Below are 26,645 nucleotides of genomic sequence, written 5' to 3' on the forward strand. Positions count from 1 at the left end.
ATTAGAGCTGAGACATGTGCTACTTTTCCCTCTAGCCCAGCAAGCAGGCAGGGTCTGTCTTCCCCAGCTAAAGATGTGGATTTGGGCCATGTGGCCAAGGATGTGAGTTCAGGCCACGTGGGCGGCGGGTCCTCAATTTGGACCTCAGCTGGAGAGAGCGCCTTTCTCTTTCCTCTCTCCCCACCCAATACAGCTCTCATTAAAATCAAATTTAGCCTCTTGCATCATCTCTACCCCTGGTTGCTGGAACAAAAGCAGAGCGCTCAGGCAAGGTTTCTGACAGACTGGGCGTGTCTGGGATTTGCAGTCTGTGGTCAAAGGTGGGTTTGCCTGTCTGCCCCAGGGGAAGCCGCCAGTCCCTCATACCCCATGCTGACATCACACTTGTCGGGCTGTTTTGGTGACCCAGGACAGACACGGTGGGGGCCTAGTGCTGAGCTCTGGGTTTGGTCTTGCTTTAGTTATAGTTTTCTCTGGGTCTCCTGCGTGAAAGTAAGAATTAAGGGTCTTTAGATATGTTATTAGTTGAAGAACAACAGCCACTGAAAAAGTGCAGGCATTGCAGGTCCTGTTTGAGCAAAGGCAGCTTTCAGAAAAGCTGCATTTGTTTGACTCCAGAGTTAAAACCTTGTTGGCTTCCTTGCCACACTTACTCACATACCACTCTGTGCCCCCTTCTGTCACTGCCACTGCGGCTGTCCTGTTGACTCTGGGCCACCTTATTTCCATAGGCCACATGACGGTACTGAGGATGAAGGGTTCCTTCCCACGGGGGAGGCGGCTGTGGACTCCTATCCCAACTGGCTCAAATTCCACATCGGTATTAACCGGTATGAGCTGTACTCTAGACACAACCCCGCCATCCAAGCCCTGCTGCGGGACCTCGGTGCTCAGAAGATAACCAGTGTCGGTAGGTGTCCAGGTGGTGCGGGTGGGGGGGGGCGAGGGAGGGGGGGGTTGGGGGGTCAGGTTGCTGCTGGGCCCTCTTTGCATCACCCCCTCTGAGGCGATCAGGCTTCGGGGTCTGAGGAAGCCTGAGGCCGTGGGGAGATGCCCCAGTGCAGTTAGCAGCCCACCTTAGGGAAAGAAGCCCAAGGAGAGTGTTTTCTGGACCACAGGGCATCCCCAAGGGTAGGGAAGGGGCACCCCTGGTGACTGCAGCCTCTCCCTCAGCCATATCCATGCAACAGGGGTTCCATGTGTGGAAATGCACCCCGCGTGTCACTGACTGGAAGGGAAACACAGTGAGAGCTGTGACTTCCTGTGGCTTTGGGTTAGCTCAGTTCCAGGGCCCAGCCAGGCCTCCTGTGGACAGGGAGTGGCCAGAGCTTGGCTCTGTCCAGGGTGAAAGCCATGCACTTAGTATTCAGAGGCAACAACTCTGAGTGCTTTGGGATCTGCTGAATTGGAGGAAAAAAGGGCACCCAATTACTGACTTCAGGAAAATGTGTCAGCAGCAGTTTCTTAGCGCAGAGGTTTGGTACCATTGTTCTTGGGCCTGTAGGCGATTGTTTGTGAAGGTCCCATTAGTCACCAGCAGCTCAGAGAGGCAGGCAGTGGGGGAGGGGCTGCAGCCTGGGGCTTTGCAGGGAGCTAGCTGGCTGGGAGCACACAGCCTCTGAAGGTGGAGGGTCCAGAGAACAGGAGAACTGCTTTAGGGGGCAGTTCCAGGTTTTGTCTTCTTGGGTGTCTCTTGAACATCCACAGTGCTGAATGAGTCCCAGTCCTGGGGTTCTGTCCGGTGTCTGACACAAGTGTTCACTGTGAGGACACAATGAGTTACCCAGAGTTCTTCAGAGGCTATTTCTGACTCTGCCAGTACTGGTGTTTACCAAGCACTTGCCATGTGTGGAAACCCCGCGTGTCACTGTCCCACCTGCTGACAGAGAACCTGCCAGAACAAGCTGAGGTTCTCTCTTTCCTTGTTTGCTGCCTGCAAGGAATCTGAACATCACCTTGGCCTCAGCCCCAGCCCTTCCAGTGAGAAGCTCAGCACCCTCCACTGTCTCTTGAGGGGTCTTTGAGTGTGTGGGGAGTGGGGGATTGTCTTGCAGACAGCCACTGCTTGGGTATCCATTTCTCTTGAGTATAGACAGCCAGTGCATCAACCAATTTGTTCACCTACTCAGCAGCTTTTCTAAATATCCTTCTGCATTCAGGTCCCCTTTCTGGGTTGTGGTGAGCTGAGGATGAGTCCAATCTTGTTGAGATTCTGCTGCTTCTGACCTTTATTGCGGGTGGATAGGAAATGTACAACCACAATGATGAGAACTAGATGCTCTCAATGCAGTACAGGCAAAGTCCAAGGGTGTTTGGGGAGATGATCTCCATCTGAAGAGGAGGGGCATGGAGAACCTTTTAAGAAAGGGTGTTGGACCTGGATCTTAAATGATCTATAGACTTTCACCCAAGAAGTTGGGGGCAGGGAAAGTGGGGTTTCCTGAGAAAAATGAGGATAGAATTTTAAAATTAGAGAGGCTTTTAGGGAAATGAAATGTTCTATGACGATGCCCTGCTCTGCCACTGTCTGTGGATGCTTCTCTTGGCTTCAATTTTCCCATCTGTCAAATGGGCACAAGCATGCTCAGGAACATCGCAGGGATAGAATAAGATGATCAAAGATGGTGAACTTGTAAAATTCTTATGAGTGCTTTTTGCGGTAGTCTTCTCTGCAGCGCAGGTCAGGTCTGGGTGGAGGGAGGGCTGCAGGGGCCCATGGGTTCATCCAATGCAGGTAGCCTCCAACCCCCGCCTCCAAGCCCACTGATCCGCAGTGCAGAGAAGGGATCAGGAGTAACTGCAGGCACAGGCTGGGGTTCATGTTCCCAGGCAGCACTACACATTGGGATCCTTTCCTTCCCTACCCCCAGGGCCTGAGGGCCCGCCACCCCCTTTGCCTGACTCCCCCAGGAAGTGGTGTTCATGTTGCCTGGCTCAGGATGCAGTGGACAGAGCTCTCTGCAGAGTTCTGGCTGGATCTGTGCCCAGTGGTGACCTGGGCTGAGTCCCTGCCATCTGTCATTGTGTTGTCTGAGTAGGTCTCACTCACCCCCTGGACTGCTCTGGCTTTGCTGGTCATCAACCATCTGCCCTTCGGAGCAGCACTCCTCAGAGGAGAGGCTGATCACAGTCCTTCTGCAGGTGTCTGGTTGGTGCTGGAAGGTTAGTGAATGGGACCGAGTCCATCTCCCAGGGCAGAAGAGCCACTGAGGTTGAAACCTGTTCTACTAGTCAAAGTGATTTGTGGAACTGACTTAACTGTCTAGCGCTTGGGATAGGATATGGAGCATACAGATGGTTATACAGATGGAATAAAGAGCACACATATAATCTCTGGTTTGCAAACTGAAACCCAAACATAATTTTGCAATAGCAAAATCTGATTCAACCTGAACATATCTGGGGGCAACACCTAAATTTTGGAGGCTGTTTATAAGTCCTTACTTCTCTTACTGGCAGTTCCTCTGAGGACAAGGGAGTGTGTATTATGGGTTCTACCTCTGACCCAGGACACTATATAATATATGATACCTTACAATGCATAACTCCCCCCATTGGAAATTGTCGGAATCCCCAAACATTTCTGCCCCTTAAGATTTTGAAGGGTCTGGGCCTGTGAAACAGGGCTGTTGAGTGGCTTCTATGGGCACCTACGAGGAGAGAGGCAGCAGACACAGCGCAGTATCCCTAAGACTCTTGGGGCAGGTGAGGGTCTCCCGGCCCAGGACAGCGATTGCTGGCTGCCTGGTGAAGGACCTCTGGGGACCTGGGCCTCACGGTCCCTGCTATCTTGGCCTGAACACTCACAGTGAGTCCACATTTATGAAAGGCCCCTTTCCTGGGCCAGCAAGAAATCCTTCCACCTGTGAGCAGAGAGAACTCTGCTGCCGGCATCCAGTCTTGTCTCCTGGTCTGCAGGGAGCCCAGGCTGGCAGCAGGCTCTGGAGAGGATATGTACATTCCAGGAGGTGTCTGTTTCTACATCTAGTTGTATATTTTGGTTGAAAATCCTTCTGCTGAGATGGCAGAGCTGGCTGGGCCCCAGCTTAGCAGAGCCAGGGGTGGGTTTGGACATGGAGGGCTTTAGGTAGAGCTGTTTGCCTGGTGTTCCTGCCCCAGCATATCTGAGACCCAGAGCAGGCTGCAGCTTTCCAAGACCCCAGATAGGAAAACAGGATCCCAGAGTGGCCTGAGGGTTCAAAGCTTGGCAATGCCTCTTTCTGAACATGAATGGAAGAAAAAGCCAACATCACAGTGACCATGGTGGTGTTGTAGAAGAGTCTAAATAGAAACAGCCAGAATCCAAAAGCCAACCCTACTTTCCAACTGTCAGTCTACAGGGGGGACATTGAGGCCTCAAGAGGAGAATCAGTCCAGGGTTGGCACATCCACACTCTGGCTCAGGGTTCTATTCTCTCAGCCGTCCAGCCCCCTGGGTGGTCACTTTAATCTTCCAGTTGTTCATCTCACCATTAAATGTGAGCCCGGAAACACTGCTGTAATAGAGAGCTTTTCCTGCAGGTTCCTGAAGCTTTCTCTCGGAATGGTTCCATTAAATCTCCCGTGTTCAGAACCACTTGATCCAATTCATGAGACACGTGTGTGTGGCCTGCAGTACACCCGCTGCGGCCAACACAGATTTATTTATAGCCTGGCTCCTGGCTGCTTGGTAACCTGCCGTTTGCCGCCTTTAAAGAGACTCGGATATTATCTACCTCTGTTCAGCTTGAAATCAGGCGTGCGGCGCCCTTGGCTTGGGCTGGTGATAATTAAATCCCTATCATGCACAATTATGGATGCAAAGAATAAATGACACAATTAACTACTCTGTATTTGGAATTACTTAAAAAGGAGAAGTCACACCGGCGTGAGAGATTGGGGCAGCCTCTGGCCTGAGTACAGACTTCACAGTTGCTCTCTCCAGATCAGGACAAAGCCTGAGGTTGGTGCCTGAACAAAGGAAAACGACTCCCTGGACAAAAGTCTTGGTGCTAATTGATCTAGTCAGGATCTGGGACTAATTGGCAGTGGGCTTCCAGGAACAAAGGGCCTGCGGCTGCATCATCCATGGGAGGCAGCTGCCCCTGGGTGCCTGCGGCTGGCTCGGCTGCCCTGCCTAATTAGTGGAAGGCAGGCTCCTTGGGATGGCAGTTTCTGCCTGAGAAAGGCCAGGTTCTCCCTCTCGTCCCCAGGGTTCAGTCTCTAGGGCCTGGCATAGCCAACCTAGACAAAGAATTAACTGGATGTCCAAAGCTTTTGTCCTAGAGGGGTCTTAGGTCACCTTGGAAGGAGGACAGAGACCGCCCAAAGGACAATTGAGGCAACCCAAGAAGGCTGTACATGGCCGCTCTGTGACCAAGAGCTTTCCACCTGGGGGAAGGTCAAGTGTAAAGCCTTGCAGACGTTGACCCAGCTTCACCCTAGGATCTGCTTTCTCCATTTTGAATAGACAGCAGCTGAGAATCCACAGGCTGTGTCCAGTGTATCCTAACCCAGAAAGGGCCCTGATTTCCTCCCCTGTGGGGTTGTGGCTTCCAGTTGGTAAATTCAACTTTCACAGTAAGATTGAGCTGTCTTAAAGAACAGCACGTTGTAAATAGCAGTCCAGGCTGGAGGCAGCTATGGTGCAGACAGCCCAGCGTGGTGTGTGATGGACTGAAGTTTGGACAGTGCTGATGTGGCCACACCCATGTGGCCCAGTCCTCCAACAGTCCTGCATGCAGTCGGGCTGGGAATGCCCTGGCCTAGAGCGCAGGTGTCAGTCCTGGCTCAGTCGTTTGCAGCTCTCCATGCTGGAGCAGATGGCCACGGTTCTGGTCCCTTGATGTCCCCCAGGACACTATGAGGAGACTCACATGGGCTCCCAGGAGCCTGGAACAATGACAGACCTTTCCCCGGGGGCTGGAGGATTGCATTCTTCTCATTTGAGCTATCCTGGGAGAGGCGCTTGCCTCCTCTGGGAGAGGAGGGTTCAGTGACCCTTAATCACTGGACCTTGATCACAGCAGTGGCTATGAAAACAATGGGGCTGCCTGCCTGGCTGCGACCCTAAAGACAGATGGCAATCCTGCCTCACAAACGAGATGACCGAGGTCAAGGTGGCAAAGCCAGAGGCCCCACTGTGGCCTGGAAGCCCCTCACATTCAGACACGACTTCTCTAAACAAAAGAATTTGTTCACAGAAATGTCCCCTCAAATATGGATCAGGGTTCTTGCTGGAAAGGGAGCCTGGAGATGCCAGCCCTGGGGCCCCAGGAAATAAAGAGCACGTGCTGGCTATACGCACCATGTCGGGAGTGGGGGGCACAGGCTGGTCAGTGCAGGCCAGGGTCTGCGTCTCCTGCTCCTCGCTGCCCCACCCGTCTCTCAGTGTGGGATGCTGGGAGCCACTCACCTTCCTTCAGGATGGTCTCTCCTCCAGCACTGCTCTTGCTTCTGGCTTAACTTGATCCTTCCTTGGGGAACTTCCTGAGAAATGTAGCATCTGCCCAGGCTCTTCTGAAAGGAGACCCCTGTAATAAGATCGACTTTGTTTTGTCCTGTGCTGGGGAAGGATGATGAGCAAAGCCCCTCCTGTCCGAGTCTCAGTGGTCCTGGGGCTCACAGGCCAAGCCTGATATAAATAAGTGCACAGCGCTCTGCTAATGAATATTAAGGTGTATAACTAATGATGCATACTATTAACAGTCTTCAGTCATGTTAATTAATATGTGTATTGGAGCAGGGCTGGGGGGAGGGGCTTTTCAGGAGGCCAGGAAAGACAGAGCTGACATCCTTGGTCCAAGACAGTGGGGGGACAGAAGGCAGGAAGGGAGGGAGTGCAGACAGTGGAGTGTGGAGGGGGCGAACCTGGACATCGGGTGGTGCCCAATGTGTGTAGATGATGTGAAGATGGTGGCCCGGCATTGGGCAGGGTTTTGGAGATGGACAGGAGGAGGCAGGTGGGAGGGGCACCCTGGGGAGAGAGAGGGATGCACCATCAGGTGTGTGCTGGGACAGCGTGGCCTCAGCTGTCTTCGTGGCCATAATGGGTTTGCTGCTCACCTGGTTCCCTCTCCAGGGCTGAGGGTGGGTGGCTTTGGACTGACCTCTGTCCTCTGACAAACACATGGACCTGACCAGTGAGGCATATGCCTTGGTCCTTGTGTGAGTCTGGGTGCGGGGCCCTTCCCTGCACACCTGGGCTCTCTGCTCCACGACACCTGTCTCCCCTTGTCAGGCAAGGTGGCTAGAGCTAGAACCCTTGTCTGCCTTCAAGAAGAAACCCTAAACTCTCTGTGCCCCGGCCTGCCAGGGTGGCCACGCAGCCCCAGCCACCTCCCAATGCCCATTTCCTTAGTAGCAGAATGCAGAATCCTGGGTCTGCCTCTTTTCCACATGGCCTTTTACAGGGAGGCTAGACTGATTTTAGTGCAGAATTCCAAATGTCCTTCAAGAGCACACCCAGCAGGAGGTAGAATGGTGGGCCTTGGTGGGAAGGCACGCGTGCCCAGACGAGAGACAGTGCTGGGCATTGTTAACCAGAGCCTGGTTTCTGGAGTTCTTATCCCTGGGATGGTCTGATGCCCATTAGCTTCTAATTATTTATTTGCTCCGTAGGGAGCTGGTCATTCAGCGGACACAGGGTCAGTGAAACAGCAATGCCGGTGGGACTTGCTTCCAGAACAAGAACGATTAAACTGACCAGATTTGCATAATGTTAGGTTATTAAAAAAAAAAAGGCTTACGAGCTATTGTGCTGTCCCCCACTGGCCCAGGAAGGAATAATTAGATTTAGCGACCCCATTATTAAATGGAATGGGGACATCAAATAGGGCTTAGTTGGGCCACTAGTTCTTTAATAATCACTTCTGTTTTCATCTTATTAAAAATGTGATAAATGTTGATTGTGAAATTTAGAAAGCTCGGATAAGAGGGAATAAAGAAATTAAAATCATCAGCTTCTGGGAGGTACCCTCTGAGGGAAGGTATGCACTAAATTTCCCATGTTCTGTCAAAAAAGGCAGATCAGAGAGTGTAAATGCAGTACAAGCTGCCTTCTTATTAATAAAATCATAAGCAATTTGCTGTGTTGCTAAAAATTCTTTGGTACCATCAAAGGGCTACATCTTTCCCCCAGATACTTCTGGATGTTTCTATTTTCTATATTCTCCGGTCTATCCTCATCTAAACCAGCTGCCCCAGCCTCTTCCATTGCTTTATTTATTCCCCTGGCCAAGCTCCCTCCGAGGTGGGGGCTGTCTCCACCTGGGTCCCAGCCATTTCTCCCTGCCTGAGGGACCCTCTGAGATGCTAATCCAGGGCTCCATCTACCCTTTCCACCCAATGGGCTGTGTTGACCAGGCCAGGCCTCTCCAGTGCTGCAGAAGGTGCTTCTCCCTGCTTCGCAGTCTGTTTTCTCTGGCTCCTCCAGCACATTTGGCGCTCTCCCCAATGTCACCTCCCCAGAGAGAACTTTCTGAAGGCCCCTTATGCCTGGTGACCTCTCTTGGCCACAGCCTGAACTCAGACTCTGGTGGGGACACCTTGTGCGGCCCTTGTTCATGCCTTTATCTTCAGAAGGTCACTGCCTGGTTGTGCTTCTGCGAACTCAGGACATCCCTGGCTTTGCCACACCTTACTTCTGTGTCTTAGGTGGGCTGGGGCTGACCGTGCAGATGACAGACCGGGGCAGCCCTTTCTAGCTGGGGAGCACCCACTCTCTAAGCGAACCCCCAAAGTATTTTCCCTCCTGCTCCATCAATGTAAGGGAAAGACATAGGAAAAGAGCAGATCTTTTCAGGAATTCTTTCACTCTCTGAGCTGGTGAGTCAGCTGGGAAGCCAGAGATGCTTCTGGAGGTGTCCACCCCCACAGTGTCCTTGTGGAGCTTTTGAAAGCCCCCTCTGATGAGAGAGGTGCTTTCAACCAAGTGGTCTTCAGCGTTCCCTTGGGCTACCCTGCTTTATCTTTCTCAAGAAACCTAGAAACTTAGATGGGACAGCAGTGGTGTGTGTGTGTAGGTGTCTAAGTGTGTGCAGATGCCTGTGTCTGCGGCAGCCATTACTGGCAGGTTCACACATCTGGCCATTCTTCTAGAAGTTAGTCCTTTGTGAGACCGACTGTCCCAGAGACTCTGCCTCCAGCCCCAACACTTGACTACCAGGAGAGAGTGTGTTTCAGGATATTGCAAGAATCCCCTAGTTCCCAGGGAGAATGGGGGCCTTTAGCCACACCAGTGGTTGGGAGGGGCCTGGGACCAGAGGCACTGACCTGAAGAGCTGACTTCACGCACTAGCAGAAAGAGGGGTCTGAGAGCAGCAAGTGACCCTGTTTCTCCTTCCCTCCCCCGCAGCCATGAAGTCAGGGGGCACGCAGCTCAAGCTCATCATGACGTTCCAGAATTATGGGCAAGCGCTGTTCAAACCCATGAAGTAAGTGGGGAAGGCTGCTTGGGTTGGGGTGCGAGGTGTGGAGTGGTCCTATGTGGGAACTGGCAGTGTGCAGCACTCATTCTGTGATGGAAAGTGTGGTGTTTCCTCCAAGAGGTAATTTGGGGTGAACTATGGTTTAACCACTTGGCTTCTCCACATCATAACAAAACAGGCGACATAGGGGTTCTAAACCATCATCACCTCATTTTCCTGGCTTCCTCAGACTTGCTTCTCTCTACCTCACTTCTATCGAAGATTGGAAACACTCAGGGAGTTATTTGTATTTCAGTGAAAGTGTTTTAAACAAGAATTTGGAATACTGACACCAAAGAAAGTCAATATTTTTACCCCCTCAGCACCCCTCAGGGGTTAGCATACTTTCCTGAAAGAACAGCTGGCAGATATTTTAGGTGCTGTTAAGTCACTGCCTCAGCAGCCACTCAGCTCTGCTCTCCTACCTTGGAAGCAGACTGACACATGTAAGTGAACAGTGTGGCTGTGTGCCAATAAAACTTTATTTATAAAGCTGCCCACTGGCAGGTAGGCTGGCTTCAACCCTGTTCTAGATAAAGCAGAAATGGCGTTACCTAAATAAACATCAAAACATTCAGTGGCACATGAAAAGTTGTGGGAATGGTAAAGGACATTTGCAAGCCAACTACCCCCAGGAAATTCACTTTGAGGGCCTGAAGCTTATGGTGTCCACCCTCTTAATCTGGGCACTCAGATACCTCAAGGGGTACAAGGTTGTCATCTTTTGTTGGTCCATTGGCAAGGGAGAGTTTGTTGTGTTTATAGCATGGATTGAACTCCAGGTACCCTCAAGGTCACGCAAGTCAATGAGGCTGCTGGGGTGGGTAAAGACTGTGGCAAGCTGCAGGCATGGACCACTGAGAGTCAGCCATGTCTGCTGGCCTGCCCGATCTTAGCCATCTGGCCTGATTTCTAATTTTCAAGGTAAGCTAGAAGTAAGCTAGAAATAAGGATTTCTTTCTGACTTAATCTTCACATTTAGAAACATTTCACATATTTTGCAGTCAAGCAAACTACAGCTGCTTGTTTGCAACTTGAGGTTGAAAGTCTGCTTTTGGGGGCGGGGTAGGCTCAGTTTCAGGGCTTTTCTGTTCCTCTGGGTGGATGTCCTGGCTGGACGCCACAAGGGAGGGGAGTGCTGCTCAGGGCTTCCCCAGGATCTGCTGACCTGGAGTGGGTGTGACTGATAATACCATTTACTCAGGCCTGAGGAAAAGCTGTGAACAGAGGTGAGCAGGAAACGGGGAGAAGGCAAAGACCTGGGGCTCTTTGTGGGGTAGAAGACTGAGCTGAGGTGAGGTGAAGCTGCCTGTGTCCATAGTAGGGTCTGCGAGCAGTTACCTCCTTCCTGTTTCTGTGCCTGGAGGGGAAGCTCGGCTCTCTTTACAAGTGCCCACACAGCAGAGGGAACTGTAGTGGACTTGGCCTGCCTCAGGAAGTGGACGTTGCTAACTTTGTAACTGTGAGGAGTCTGGAAGGCCAGCCTGACCAATGCAGCTCCCAACTGTCGTGATGCACGATTTGGGAGAGGTAAGGCAAGGGGCACCTACACAGCAGGAGGGTGCAAGTCCTGGGTTGGGTGCAGACTCCTCAGAATATTCTAGAGGGTGTGAGTTCTGGGGGGGCAGGAATGGGGTTTCTCAGGGAAGTTTCTGTTCTCTCAGGCAGTGCAGGCAAACAGCCCTCTGCAGGTGCCTGGTAGCAGAGAACCAGGGGACATGGACTCCGGGCGGCCCCACCCCCACATCCTTCTCCCTCCCCCCACCACAAGTAACCCCACCCCCAGCATGGTGGTCACTGTCTCCTCTGTGGGCACGAGGGCTGAGTTCAGAGGTCTGGCATCCTGCTGGTGACCCAGCCGCTGTGATGGTCAGGGTCCAGAGCCTCCTTGGAAAGCTCACTCAACTCACATTTGCCCCACCTCCCCTCTGAATTTTCAAGCAGTGGGTCAGCATGGTGACTCTCCGCATGTGGAGGCCAAGGTCATGGGCAGGCAGCCTGGGTGGGGCCTGTGGTCAGTGGGCTGAGCCGGGAGGCTGGGGCCTGGTTACAGTGAACATGGGCTCAGAGGTCCCCAGTGAGGCAGATGGGGGTTCACAAATGGCCAGCCCTCTTCTGGGTCAGGTCCAGGCCTCTCCTGAGACTGGGCCCTCCTCTACTGGTCAAGCCTTGAGTCTGGCATTGATTGTGGTGCAGTGAGAACAACTCCACTCCCCTGGTGACCTGGGGAGCTGGGCTGAGATTGAGGTGCCTGTAATGCCTTTCCCGTCCTCCAAAGCCTGTGGTCAAAATATGAAAACAGCTGTGGTTTATGACCATAGCATTACAAAATTAAAATCTGTGATTAATAACTCTCTTTAAGAAAATCCTCTCTAGGTTCATTATAGTTGTCGGGAGAATACTGTGAATTAATTGGGTGGTAGTCTTCTACCTCTGAACTCTTGAAGGATATAAGAGAAAGGATCCAGAAAAGAGACAGCAGATGGGGTGGAGCCTGGGGGTCCTGGCAAGTGTCACTGACGGGTACAAGGGTGACGTTGAGCATTTAATGGTTATAGTCAGCCACCCCACCAACACTCAGCCCGGCCGTCTGCTCTACTTGTCAGGCTTGGGAAGTTCCTGCTCCTGTCACAACTTAAATGGCTGTCATCTTAATGCTCCCCTACTGCTCAGGGTGGCCCAGGACTGGGGGCTGTTCTCAATTGGGGATCCACAGAGGTGCTCAGAAGGGAGGGGACAGACACACCGTGGAAGGACATGAGCCGTAGCAACTGCCCTGGTTGGGTCTGAGGACTGGCTACTGCTGGTGGGGGCCAAGGAAGGGGGTCTCAGGTGGCGTCAGCTGAGGCCTGAGGGTGAGTGGCAGGCCCCACTGCTCTAGGCCTGAGGGTGAGTGGCAGGCCCCACTGCTCTAGGCCTGAGGGTGAGTGGCAGGCCCCACTGCTCTAGGCCTGAGGGTGAGTGACAGGCCCCACTGCTCTAGATGGGCCTGTATGTTCTACAAGATGCTGCAACACGGTGGGCCACATCATGGCTACTACAATTGAAGGAAAATGAAAGGAATATGAAATTTAGTGGTCTCAGGGCCACATCTTGAGTGTCCGTGGCTAATCTGGCTGGTGGTTCCTCCTTGGGCCTTGAGGACGGCGCACATTCCTTACCACAGAAGGTCCTGCTGATCAGTCCTGGGATTGAGCATAGGCAGTGAGAGGAGGGTGAGGCCAGGCAACTGGGTGGGGACAGAGGGTATCTGGACATGGCTGACATGGATGTGTTCCTCCCTCCCCCCACAAGAGCACTGGTCAGCCCTGCTGGAAAAGGTTGCAGGGGCATTGCGGTGGGGGTGGGATGGCCTCATTAGCTCCTGTGCCAGAGAAAGCTTGAGTTTAGGAGGAGAGTGGATTTAAGAGACACCTAGGAGAAGCAGACTCGTGGGCATTGTGTGACTGGGTGCGGTGGGGCTGAGGAAGCAACGGTTTCAGATGGTGGTGGCTGGTGACTGGAGACGCGTCCAGAGAGGGGTGTATATGGCAGCTGAGGGCGGAAGAGTACCCCAGAGCACAAGAACACTATGTCAGCTCTGCCACTTCCTTGCTTGTATGACCTTGCAAATCTCACTTCCCCTCTCCGGGTCTTACACCATGCAAGACTGGATTCCAAGAGGCTAAGGGCTTTGCCCCCAGAACCTTTGTGTTTCAGTGGGGAAAGGTAGTGGATCCCAGGGTGAGTTGGGTGGTAGGTTCAGTGGGAGTGGCGGGAGTGACCTAAAGTGTGCCTCCCCACCCCTGGACACCTCCCCAAGATAATTCTTGCTCTTTTACTATTTCTGGGCACATGGGGGCTTTCAGTTCCACCTGCAAGCATCAGAGGGAAGAAAACTGAGTGGTGCCCCTGAGAGGTGGCTACTTGGAACGTAGCATCTGTAGCTGGCTAGAAAGGGGCTGCAGAAGGGCTTCTGCTTGGCTCCCCACTAGGGCCTGGTGAGCATTTTGAAGGTCTGTTGTCACCAAGCACTGCCCTTGCAGCATTTGATTCAAGGGGTGGAGGGAATACCCAGCTCTGAGATGCCTCTGTGCCTGTCTGGTAGCCTTGACAACAAGAATGCACCAACACTGGCAGCCACAGTTGCTGGTAGTCTGCACATCTAGCCCTGCTTGCAAAAAAGAAGAAAGAGAAAGCCCCCATGGGTCAGGTTTAGGGAAATCTGAAATGGGTCATTTTGAGTCTGGCTTAATGACTCCTGTCAGCCCGAGGCTTTGTGAGAGCCAGGGGGTGGTGGAAAGACCCGGACGCTAACAGGATGGAGGTCCTATAGGGTGCGCGAGTAGGACCACGGAAGCCTGCATGGCACCTCCACCGTCGCCAGAGGGGTTACCCATGGACCTCATTGCAGACAGGGAGATTGAAACGAGCACAGCCACGGCAGACATGCCCAAGGACACTGAGGACACCCAAGGTCACAGGAGGTGGGGCTGGAACCCAGGTGCTCTATGCAGCTGGGTGCTGTTGTGCCCACTTGGGCCTCCGTGCAGGCGTGTGTCCACAGGCTACCACTACTACCCTTGAGGCCTTTCAAGTATAGGCTAGTCTCTTAATTTCTTAATTTATAAAAACCATGGGTAAAATTTAGAAAACATTTATAAAGCCCCCAAACTACAACATTTACAGACCTGTGTGAGTGTTTGGGCTGAAAGCACCCAAGCTGGGTGGCTGAATGCAACAGAAAGCCCTTCTCTCCCAGTTCTGGAGGCTGAAGGCAGAAATCCAAGTGTGGCCAGTCTCCGCTCCTGTGAGGCCTTGGGAGGGTCCTGCCCCTCCCGGTTCTGGGGGCTGGCAGTCCTCCCTGTTTTTGGCTGCTGGACACATGGCCCCGTCTCTGCCTCCATGTTGCATGGGCTTGTTGCATCTGTCTCTGAAGACTCTTTCTCCAAGGACACCAGGTACTAGATTTAAGACCCACCTGAATCCACTAGGACCCTTCTTAACTATGTCTGCAAAGACCCTGTTTCCAAATAAGGCCACATCTTGCTGTGTGGAGGTTAAAACATCAATGTATGTTTTGGAGGGAGGAACAATTCAGTCCGTTACAACATCCAAGTAAGGCATAGATTCCACAAATATCTGAAACCTCTTCCATTTCCTGGGCTGACCAAAGGAATAAAGAGACTTCATCTTTACTGCTAATCAATTTACTATGAACCCCCATGGAGCTCTTTTTTCTGTATGTTGTATGAGGAGAGATCAGATTAATCAAGAGCAAATATTACAAATGTTGGTAAAATCCAAAATATGTGACTTTTACCAATATGTAATAATTTCCCACTTTAGAAAATTTACCTTTTAAAAATTTATATTTTATTAAATTTATCATTCCCATGGCCCTCCCTGATGGCACAGTGGGTTAAAACATAGCACTGCAAGCAAGCCACAGCCACTTCAGCATGGCTCGATCCCTGGCCCCGGAGGTGACCCACATGGCGCGGCAGACCTCTCCTGCGCCAGCTGCTCCCCTCAGCAGTGTACTTAGTCAGTCTGCCTTGTTCTGCTCCCCAATCTGTCTCTGGTGAATCCTAGCATCCCCCTGCACCTCTGGCCTGAACCCCAGTTCTATATGCTTAAGTAAATAATCTTTAAAAAAATAAATTTATCACTCCCAGGGAAGGTACAGAAATCACAGGCAGATTATCTACAAGCCAAACAATACAGGTAACAGCATTAGTATCAAGAACAAGTCCAAGAGCCTTGGTCCTTTTTGCCCCCTGGCTCCTGCCTCTCCAGGGTAACTCCACTTCCCAAGGCTGACTGAGCTCAGGAAGCATATTCCTTTGCATATTTCTTTCATTTTCCTTCAACTGTAGTAGCCATGATGTGGCCCACCGTGTTGCAGCATCTTGTAGACCGTACAGGCCCATCTAGAGCAGTGGGGCCTGCCACTCACCCTCAGGCCTAGAGCAGTGGGGCCTTCCACTCACCCTCAGGCCTAGAGCAGTGGGGCCTGCCACTCACCCTCAGGCCTAGAGCAGTGGGGCCTGCCACTCACCCTCAGGCCTCAGCTGACGCCACCTGAGACCCCCTTCCTTGGCCCCCACCAGCAGTAGCCAGTCCTCAGACCCAACCACGGCAATTGCTACGGCTCATGTCCTTCCACAGTGTGTCTGTCCCCTCCCTTCTGAGCACCTCTGTGGATCCCCAATTGCTCATTCGAGATTGGAGCCCTGGGCTCCCTCTGTGCCACTCTGGTTCTGACCGCACAGAACCAGTGTGGAACCCACCCACGTCCTGCACCCATTCTTGTGAACCTTCCTCCTCTGTGCAGATACCACCTAATTTATGCCCCTTCTTCTGTCGGTGAGTGTGGAGGTTGTTTCCAGTTTGGAATATTATTAACAAAGCTGCTGTTACCATTCTTGCACTTTGGGCGGTTCGTTGTGGGGGGAGGGTGAGCATGCCCACAGAGTGTGGGTCACAGGGTGGGTGTAGTCAGCTTCAGCAGGCTCAGCCAAAGCTGTCCAAAGGCTGCACAGTCTACATAGTCCAGCACTCGGGATCAGAGTCCCGGGTTGGTGTGGGCCTGGCAGGAGCCTGGTGTCTGTGATGGCCACGGGGGCTCTCTAGCGCTCCGTGTGAGGCGGCCCATCCAAGCCTGGAGAGTTCCCAGGCAGCAAATGCCCAGCTCCGTCCGGTCAAGCCAGCCTGACCCTGAGGTCGCCCTTGGGTCCTCATTCCATAACATCAGGCCCCCTGCTGTGGTCAGGAGGGGCCACCACAGGCCCCCTGTGTCTGGGGGTCCCAACACATTGCAGAAACACGTGGTGGAGGAGCCTGCAGGTGGACATGCTCGCATCTCTCTTCCTCCTTTAATATCTCAACATGGCAGAGAGAACACATCTCGAGGCCACTGAATTGGGCTGTTTCTTGCTCCAGGATAAAGCTTTCGTCGCTGTCACATGTTTATTAGGGTTTATGTATGTCTGGGATGGGATGGGGCAGCCAGGTAGCTGGTACGTAAAGCTATTTGACCTTTCAACCACCGGAGGTTGGTTTAATTTTTATTATCAACTCTCCTTCAAGGAGAAGGAAATTGAGACACAGAAGTTTAAACATAAACAGGGGGCAGGCAGCAGGCCAGGGCTAGAGTCCAGGGTCTTGGCCTTTGGGTCCCAAGCCCTTGGAGTGACATCAGACTGAGACAAGCTCAGCCTGGGGGGTGGGGATTGGCGTCCTAGGGCTTGGGGTCTGAGCTAGCAGGGACTCAGCCTTCCCAGCCAGCGGATTTTGAGAAGCACCATGCTGGCAAAGAGGCCTGTCACTCCGGGGTCTCCTGCTGGCCGTAGAGAGCGGCTTACAGTGCTTAGGGAAGGTTCCCAACCCCCCTGTCCTGTGTGGCTGGCACACCTCACCACTAGCCACTGCTTTACTTTCCCTTTGCAAAGAACAGAAATGCATGCTTGTGTCTATATCTCCCAGAAAAACTGTCCATGAACAGCTGTTTTGAGGCCTAGGAATTCCTCGCAGCCAAGATACATAAACAGAGGCAACTGCAGATAAATTGGTAGGCTATGACAGTATTTGTAAGTGCAGAAGCCAGAGCCGGCCTCCAGTTCTGAGGAAGTGGTCTCCAGGCAGCAGGGCCCTATGTGAGAGGAAGTTCAGGCAGAGCAGGGCTCGTGACCTCGGTCTGAATAGCCACCTCACCTGAGTTCCATGACGCAGGCCAGGCACCTCCTGCATTGAGCTGAGGGCCCTACAGAGGTAAGCGGCATGGCTGGGGACTTAGGGGTCTTGGGACACACGGGCTGTGTTCTGGGGACTGATGACCCCTGTTGCCTGCAGGCCCTGAAAGGAGTCCAGTGCGGAGTAAAATGGGGCCAGGCTCTTAGACAGGCTGGGGTGGGCCTGCCCCCACTTGCGTTTCCGCAGGGTTAGTGGTATGGTGCCCACGGACCGTTCCCTGTGGCGTGAGCAGGCCCTGCGGTCCCGGGGACCGCCTTTACATGGTGCACCAGAAACATGACTGTTCTGAGCAGCGGGGTGCTCATGCGAGGAGGTGACCTTGCGATGCAAGCTCTGGGGCCACCTGGGGCAGGAGTTCCTGCAATATGGCCTTGGCTCAGCTGGCTTGTTGTTCTTGGAACTGCTGCTGGAGACAGGGAGGTGACTGGGAGGTGCTGGCACCTCCCTTCCTCCCTCTGTTGGGGTCTTCAGGTCCCTGTGTGAGCACCCCTGGGACTGGAGTCTTGTTAGGAAGTCGTGAAACCATTGTCCTGTTTCCACTTAGCACTTTCGCAAGGAAAGTCTTTGAAGGCGCCTGGCAGAGAGGCTTATATTCACTGAGAAATAGCTGACATTAACATTGTGCAAGTTTGAGGGGTGTAATATACTGATTTGATACATTTATGTCGCAACATAATTATCATCTCTAGTGGTGGTGACATTTGCTATTTCTTCTCCTAGCAAAGTTTAACTTTTACGGAAGTTTGTTGGCTATAGTCATGGCTTCAGGGCTTAGGGACCCCTGTGTTGGAAGCCCTGAAACAATACCCTATTTTCAGTTTCCTCCCAATGTTCCATCAAGTGAGGGTGGACAGGGGGAGTGAACCTGGAACGGCTGGGCCACCTCCTCCACCACCTGTGGGCACGTCCTGGCGAGGTGCTCACGTGTGCATCTGTGAGATGGGGCTACGACCAGGGGCACAGAGGACGGGCTGGCACACTAGCAGGCCAGCCCGGCCCACGCACACTAGTGATTTTCTCCTGGAACGCCTGTAGGATTTATTCAGACAGTGAAGCTGGGGCCCTTCTGCAAGTCTCACACCTTAGCATCCCAACTGCCCTCCGCCAGACTCACCCCACCCTGCATTCTCTGACTGCCCCACTCCATAGCATCTGGGGGCAAGTGTACTCCCATCACAGCAACTAGGGGTACAGGTGCACATACTAAGTGGTCTGCCGAAAGCACTTGATCATGGAGGAGTTAGCAGGAGGTAGTTGACTCCATTAGGGTGAACATGGCTGACTCCATTTTGTGAATCTTGTCTTAAGGCCCTGATGTGGACGGGAGAGCTTTGTGGGCAGCGAGACCCCCTTGGCATTTGGAGGAGAGGCCTGGGGGTGAGCATCAGGTGGTGGGAGAGCAGATGAAGTTGAAGTACTAAGTGTTCCAGAACATTTCAGAGTCACTGCTGGAACTCGGCAGCGTATCTGGCCCTGCGTTCTCTGTGCTGGGCCCCACGGCCTGGGGTGAGGGCGCACAGCCACAGGGCCATGTGGCCGGGGCTGTGCGAGGCAGGAGGACTGAAGGGAAGGAGTCCAGACCACTGAATGAAAAACTCTTCAGCTGGGTGTTGCAGGATGAGTAGGAGTTTTCCTGGGTGTGGAAAGACTTCTAGGCATATGCCCAACACTCAGGCTTGGGGAACCACTGAGCAAGCAGTTAGGAGTTTCCAAGGATTTGCTGTTCTGTTGACGATACCACACATTTTCTCTCCATGGGGGCCCTCACTCAGGCCTCAAAGGCAAACAGATTTCCCAATAGCCAGTCACCGGATATGGAGCCAGGAGAGGCCTGGGCTGACCAGAGGTGGACAAGAACCTTTTTGTGTTCATGCCCAGCGTGGACTGGCTTCCAAGCCAGCTCCCCACCCTCTTGGCTGTGCCAGAGCTTCCTGGCTTCCAGGAGGTTCAGCAGCCTCCCCATGGGATGCCCAGCTGGGATCCTTAGTCAGATCCCCACCCATTCAGCGAGAAGGCCACTGTCCCACCAGGCTGCTGCAGAGTGTGGGCTCAGAGGTGCTGGGCCTCTGGCGTAGAGGGGTCTCCCTGGCACTGTGGGAAAGTGCTCCTCTTGTAAACTTGTGATTGGGTCTGTTCTCCTACACTCTCACCAGCCTGGCAGAGCCCCTGGCTCCAGCTGAGTTCCTGCTGCAGGCCAGCAGCTGTTTGAAGCTTTAGGTAGTCAGTGGTAAACAAGATGCATACGGTACTGACTGGCACGGAGCCTTAATTCTGGTGGGAAGGCAATAGACATGTAAACAGACAAAAACGAGTATTTCAGAGGGTCAGTGCCTTGGAGAAGATTCAAGCTGAGGACCATGGCAGAGATGGCTTTGCAAGCTGCCTCTCTGCTGTTCGTGATCTCATCCCACAGACAGGCAGTTGGCTAATAGGCAAACACACTCTTGTGTGTGGGAACTGCCCAGGTCATGTGATTGAAGGTGGCATTGGAGCTGTGACCTGAGCAGCAAGGCAGAAACAAGACCTGTGAAGGTCAAAGCACACCACTCTGGCAGCCATCCATCTGAAGTCTGAGGCAGGTGGGGTGGCAGGGAAGCCAAAGGTCCAGAATAACACCTTTCCTTCCCACCCTCCCCATCCTTGTCTCCTATGACAGGAACCAAGGGTAGCGTTATGCAGAGCTGCTTGTATCAAAGTGTGTGTGTTGCACATGCTTGTACATGTGTATGCATATAGTGTATACATGTGTCGCATGGATGTGTGCACACATGTGTGCGTGTGTACATGTGTGGGGAGCTAGGTTTTCCCTGTCTCATTCTGGCCTGAAGCTGGGCATTGGTTTAGAGCTCTGCAGGGAGACGGTTCCCTTGAGGTGTGCTCTGAGGTTTGACACCAATGAGCTTAGATATGAGGTGCATCTAAGGTGTCTCAGCACAAGTGAGGGGCTCCTCACTGCTGCACATATGGAGTTGGGGGTTCCAGGTGTCTCTCTGTTGGACACTCAGCCTGGTTGAGGCACAGCCATGTTGCATAGTGACATTTTCCTTCTAGGCCCATGGCTGAAGGACATTAGGTTGTCTCCAACTTCATGGATTCTTTTTATAGTTAGAAAAAAATGGACTTTATTGAAAAACCAATATGCAGCAACCTGTAACCGGTTTTTGAGAGTCTCCTGAGGCTCCAACCTCCCCCGCCCCACCTCCTTCTTCCCCATCCCCAGTCATCTTAGCAGCAGGACCATGCAGGCCCAGAGGTGGTTCCAAGGTGCTACAGCTAGGACCCCAGCTCAGCCTGTCCGGCTGTGCCCAGACAAGCCTTTTCCCCGGGATCCAAGAGCACACAGTTGCCTGCTCTGCCCCTGGCAGCCTGGGATCCGTGTGGACAGGTACATGGTTGAGCTGGCCCTACTCTGAGCAGCTCAATCTCCCCATTGATTTGCCACCAGCAAAGTGGTGTTAACTTGGGCTGACCACAAATACAAAGTAATTTGTCTTCTGCTCCTGTTTGGCAGTTAGGTAAAAAAAGGAGCAGGAAATTACTAATTCTGTAACAGGCAGGAAAATGAGTAAATGGTACAGCAACATGCTAAAGCCTTCAGAGAGTGTTTTGCTGCACCTGGCTTTGCCCCAGTTCACAGATGGGGAAGCCGAGGTCTGAACAGACCCAGGCTTCCCACCACCTAACCTTGGCAGGCGCCTGCCCGGGCTGTGCCAGTGTTTCCTTGGGGGCTCTGGAAAAGATTATCCTTTGTCTGCAATCAAAGCAAGCAAGTCATTTTTTCCAAGAACATTCTTTTGACCAACAAGATCTAGTATTTTTGTATTTTCTCTGGTTATGATGGTCTCTGGCGTGCCTGCCATCGTCCAAATTGTCATGAAGGGAGGGGAGATTAAAAGGAAGGTAGGAAATGTGGTCTTTGTTTTCCTTGTACTGGGGAAGAAATGATCAGGGCTTTTTCAAGAGCATTTAATTGCCTCTGATTATCTTTTACACCCCAAAAGGAAATTGGGCAGACTGAAATCTCTTTCAACAGCACAGAGAAGATGCCCCTAACCTCTGGATTCTGTTTACTGCTCCTGCTTGAGGAAAGGCAACATTATCCAAGTACCCTGGGTGCTACATATTTAGTCCATGAGCTAGGAGATTGGGTATAGTAGCTTCCTTTGTTTTTATTCCTTTGAGTGAAATGATGCGCCACAGCTCACGCATGGAAAGAAGCTGTACATACCTACATTTCAGCGCTATTGCGGGAAACACATTTGCTCCCACTTTGTTTCATTTTCTGGTCAAAGACAAGGATGCACTCACAGGTGGGTGTTTAAAACACGTAGATAAGAAACTCCTGAGCAGATCCATTTCCCCCTTTGCTCTTGAAATCAAGTCTGAACCATTACAATTATTTTTAAATGGGCTTCCGACTTTCTTTATAGTTACAAATCTCCTTTGAATAATTTTCAAATTGGTTTTCATTAAATTGCCCGTGGAGTTTCAAGAGGGTCTTGAGTTGATTCTTCCACCTGACTGAAGAATGGCTTTCCTCGTCTGTTTTGAAGAGCTCTGACAAGGTTTCCTGGACGTTCTGGGGAGATGTGCTTGGTCACTTGAATGGCAGGACCTCACTGACTGGTTCTGATACTCTGGCCGCGGCTCTTTGGGGGCCCGGGGGTGGGGGGGGAGCGGGGGGCCGGGCACTGTGCTGGTCTGTGCCTGAGCTACAAAATGTCAGGAGCAAAGCCCAGCCTGGTCATGATGAGGTCATCAGAGAAAACTTGCCAAGGTTAAAAAAATAGGTTGGTAGGAGACCCCTGTCCTCAGCTTAGTCTTGCTGAGGTGGTCTCCTTCCCTCCCCTATTAGTTCTGGAAAGAGAGACCTCAGAGGCGAGGTGCTCAGTCCCTAGAACCAGAGTCCCTGCAGTCCTCTGCAGCTGCACAATGCCAGGGTCCCTAGGGGCAGCTCTGTGTACTTACAGGTGGCATCAAAGCCAGGAGAAATGAGCAGCATGAAGATACTGCAAGCCTGCACCCCAATTCCCACCGTACCCCAGGGTGTTGTCCCTGCCAGGACCCACAGGCAGTCACCAGGGAGCCCCACTGTACCAGAGGGACTTTCAGGCATAAATTGGAAGGTCCTGGGGTGACCCTGGCGCCTCTGTGCTCATGGGAAGTAGGCGTGCTCTCCAGGGCTAGAGGGGGCTGTTAGTGAGTGTTCTGCTAAGTGCTCTTGATAAAGTCCCTGCATGGTGATGAATTTGTGCTACAGCCATTAGGCAGGCCTACACACAATTCAGAAAGCTGCCTCTCTCTTCTGCTGGTTTTCTCTGCCCCCACTTCAGTCCCTCTGACTTGCACAGGCAGCAAGTTGGCGAGCAAGGACAGGGGCTGCCTCCACCCCCAATCCTATGTGCAGCACCACGTCTCCAGAGCTTGAGTTCCAGCTGGACACAAGGGTCAGATGTAGACTGTAGCCCATTAAGAGAGAGTGGATGGACAAATGGGCTCCAGAGATTTTAATAAGATCAGCTTGTTTTACTAAACAAACAGTTGCCTGCCCCCGGTGGGGCCAGGACGAGGGAGGCCAAAATTAGCAGGGGATCTTGATGGTGCGCCCCAGGACTGAACGATCACACTGCAGTGACTTTGGGGGGAGGTTCTCCGCTCTCCTTCTAGAACATCTACCCGCTGAAAACCTGATATTAAACAGCTTAATATATCTCTTTAATGACAAGGTGGCTGTTTTCTGCTGTGTGAGTGACAGGAAGATTATCCAAGATAGAAAGGCTAATTTTTGCCTCCTCTCTTTCATTTGGTGAGTCAGGGATCCCTTGTGTGTTCAGGAGGAAAAAGGAAGCGTCTACCTTATCTGGGGCTTTGCCTGGAGGCATCCCTTCTGTGGCAGGTTAGAAGAAGCCCTCAGGGCATATAACCCAACCCCTGGAACTGTGAAAGGAACCCTGTTAGGAAAAGGGGTCCTTGGAGTTGTGGTCAAGTTGAAGATCTCGAGAGGAGGGCATCATTCTGGAGTGGCCAGGCAGGCCTCAAATGCAATCACATCCCCTTAGCAGGGGGACGCTTGGCACAGAGAAACCAAAGGAAGCCGCCTAAGATGGAGGTGGGATATGGCCATGGGCCTGGGAATACCAGGGTCACCAGGAGCTGAAGAGGCAAAAGGACCCTCCCTAGGCCCTTGAGAGGGAATGCAAGCTGTCCGTGCCTTTCTTTTGACGTTTGGTCTCCAGACTGGGAGGGAAAATATCCCTGTTGTTTTAAGCTCCCGTTTGTGGGTGACAAGGGGACTATGGGTCAGCTGCCTCTACTGATCCCTCACCAGTGACCTTGAGTGGGCTCTTCCTTGAGCCGCAGGCCTGTCGGTGAAGTGGTCTAGCAAAGGCCACCTTCTAGAATTGTGCTGATGGGGGGAGTCAGTGACTGTGAAGCTGAGGACAGAACCAGGTGTGGAGAAAGTTCTGTGTAAATTTGTGCTTGTAATAGTATTTCAACAGTGGTATTTGCTGTTATCAATAACATGGGGCCATTGTTGTTGATAACATTGAAAATGGAGCCTGCTGTTATCAAAACAGAATGTCAGTGTTTGCTATTATCAAAAGCACCATAGAATAATGGGGTTCAGTATCATCAATAACATTGTTTTGCCGCTATCAATCACATTTTGAATACTGGGCTTTCTGCCATCAATAGCATCTTGAATAAATTAATAACAAAAGGCCTACATAAGCAGGGTGCTTGTGGACCTCAAGCCTGGAGCGCAAGCTTGTCCCTGGTGGGCCTCCTGCTCCAGCCCTGCCAACTGTGCTGGCTTTCTCCACCCAGGACCCAGCAGAGGCTTGTGGACATTCTCTTTTGACCTTTGGCCCTACCTGTGTCCAGGGGCTCTTGTCCAGCAGACTCAGCACAGGTCTGAAGTATCCAGTATTGGCGAAAACTTTGGCCATGTCTCTTATCAGCTTTGGAAGGATTATTTCATCTTCTGTGCCTCAGTTTCCTCATCTGTAAAATGGGAAAACAATTGTCTTAAGCTCCCAAGTTGTTATATGTCAATGAGACAAAGTAAGCATTGGACAGTGTTGCTATCCTATAATATATACACACATATTATATATGTACAACATAGCTTCTATCGGTATGTTTATTTTGTATCTGCACACATTTCTATCTCTATCTCTTTATATCTATGTCTATATATGTCTAACTAGCGGACCCTAGAAAATCCGTGGCCTCTGCCAGTAGTGTTGCTGGGAATGACAGGACCCTAGAGTGTGGTCCTGTCCCTGACAGTACAAGGCCACAGCCGCATGCGTCTGATGCACGCTCTTTGTTGGGTCTCGGTGGGACCCACATTCCTTGACAGACAGCTTGCTGCACCCCACAGCTCTCAGCAAATGCGTAGCGCTGCTCTGCCTTTGTCCCACGCATGTTTACCCAGCACCTACGATATACCAGCCACTGTTTTCACAGGGCACTCAGCTCACAGTTAGAGCCAGATAAACGTTGGCCTTTATTTCTTCACAGGTTTTGGTAATAAGTTGCCAATTTTCTCTATTTTTAACCAAAGCAAAAGTTTTCTGTTTTCCCACAAATTAAGGAACATGAAGCTGTTGGTAGTGGCTGTGAGAACTGACAAGGGGGGAGGGAGTGGCTGTGACTGTGCGAGGGGCTGGAGAAAGTCACAGTGACAGTGACGTGCTGGGGAGGGCGGGGAGGGAATCACAGTGAAGGTGACCACTGGGGACGGTGGGGGAGAGCAGAGTGGTGGGGCAGGCATGCTGGTGCCTGCTTCCTTCCCACAAATCACCGTTGCTAGAGGGGTCCTGGGGTTCAGAGACACCAAGCCAAACATCTTCCCGGCACTGCTCGGATTGCAGTCAGGGGCACCCTGCTCTAGTCTGAGACCTGCATTTCTAGCCCATGACTTTGCAGTTAGGCTCCCACTCTGTCACCTGAGACTTCCTCCTTATCAGTAAAATGAGACCCTTGGTCCAGCCAGAAACAGGCACAGGGTGCTCACTGGAGTCTGCGTCTCTCTGGCTTCTGTGTAAACCTGGCTACCCCCCCACTTCTCTCAAAACATTCTTGTCATTTCTTAAAAATGTGATACATTTTGGGAGTGATGGCAATGACCAGACTAAAGGAAATAGACTGTCACAGCTTCCAGACTGGGAAGCTAAATTACTGTGTCCTTGTGCTGCTTTGGGGTTGCCAAGGATTGTGTGTTCCTTTCCTTCTGTTGCTATGTGGAATTCCACAAATTTAGTGGCTTGAAGCAACACAGTTTTTTTCTCTTACACTTCTGGAGGTAAGAAATCCCAAATGGATCTGCAGGCTATGTTTCTTTTGGAGGTTCTGGGGAAAATCTATATCCTCACCTTCTCCAGCTTCTAGAAACTGCCACATTCCTTGGCTCCCAGGCCCTTCCTCTACTCTCAAATATCTTTGGACATTGGGCCCAGATAACCCAGAATAATCCCATTCTGAGACCCTTCACTTAATCACATCTGCAAAGTGCCTTTGCCATTTGAGATAGCAAATCCATCGGTTCTGGAGAGTCAAGCCACAGATTGCCTGGGGGAGATCAACATAGTAGTCTTTCTCACGCTAGTATAAATAGCCAGTCAGTTCTTATTGTGTTCCTTTTGGAGCTAAAGGAAATCCTTCTAAGTGAAGCAGCTTTAGGCCTAGTCAGCACTGGAGGAGAGAGAGAGAGGGATGTGGAGGCGTGGGGGTCCCAAGAACGGCCCTTCTCAGGAATTTAGGGAACTTGGGATTTGAGGGTATGAGAGGTGCTCAGTGTACCCCCAAGCCCAACCTCCAGTGTCTGCTTTCCAGTCTCTGTATATCATCTAGTCCAGAAAGGCTCCGCCTTTCTGCGAGAGCAGAGCTCATCCCAAGGAGGTCAGCCCTTCTGCATTTCACCCAGTTCTGCCTTTCTCCCGTGGACCCTTCCAGTCTCACAGCCAAGGCCACCTTCCATCATAATGGTCACCTCAACTACGGTTTTACACAATTTCTCAGCTGATGCTTTATGCGGAAAGTCAGCCTCTGGGTATTTTCTTTTCACTGCAGAAACCTGTGGCCAGGTGGGGATTGTTCCGACTTTAAAGGCAACGACAAGGGCTCCATCCACAAAGTGCTCCCGTGTGACAGCAGCAGTCCCCAGGAGGGGTCGGTCAGGCCCGAGGCTCTCCCACCCCCGTCCACTCAGACTCTTGGTGCGTCCCTCCAGGCTTGCGCTGCCTCGGGTGCTGTTCCAGGAAACCTCACCCAGCTGGCTGTGACCGGCCTTGCCAGGGTGCTCAGCCAGCTCCAGAGTGTCCGATAACATCTCCTTTCACATTAAAGAAGTCCAGCGCCTGGGGCACAAGCACCTGTCCTCCCACCCCTGGGCCTGCCTTCCTCCAGGTCGTATGAGAGGAAGAAGAGGCTGCCAGGTGCCCGGGTTCAGTACTTTTC

At 52.1% G+C, this 26,645-nt stretch overlaps 1 protein-coding gene across 1 annotated transcript in view; it reads left to right on the top strand.

The window, feature by feature from the left end:
- Window positions 1–26,645, top strand: part of FAM20C (family with sequence similarity 20, member C) — a 46,852-nt gene that overhangs the window by 2,457 nt on the left and 17,750 nt on the right. Inside the window, exons 2-3 of the mRNA XM_004688335.2 lie at window positions 732–910; window positions 9,335–9,413. Coding sequence (XP_004688392.1) covers window positions 732–910; window positions 9,335–9,413 — 258 coding nt within the window. The remainder of the gene's footprint in view (window positions 1–731; window positions 911–9,334; window positions 9,414–26,645) is intronic.

This window comes from Condylura cristata, unplaced genomic scaffold, assembly GCF_000260355.1.
Source record: "Condylura cristata isolate star-nosed mole 26May11 unplaced genomic scaffold, ConCri1.0 scaffold00024, whole genome shotgun sequence".
Classification (NCBI taxonomy): domain Eukaryota; kingdom Metazoa; phylum Chordata; class Mammalia; order Eulipotyphla; family Talpidae; genus Condylura; species Condylura cristata.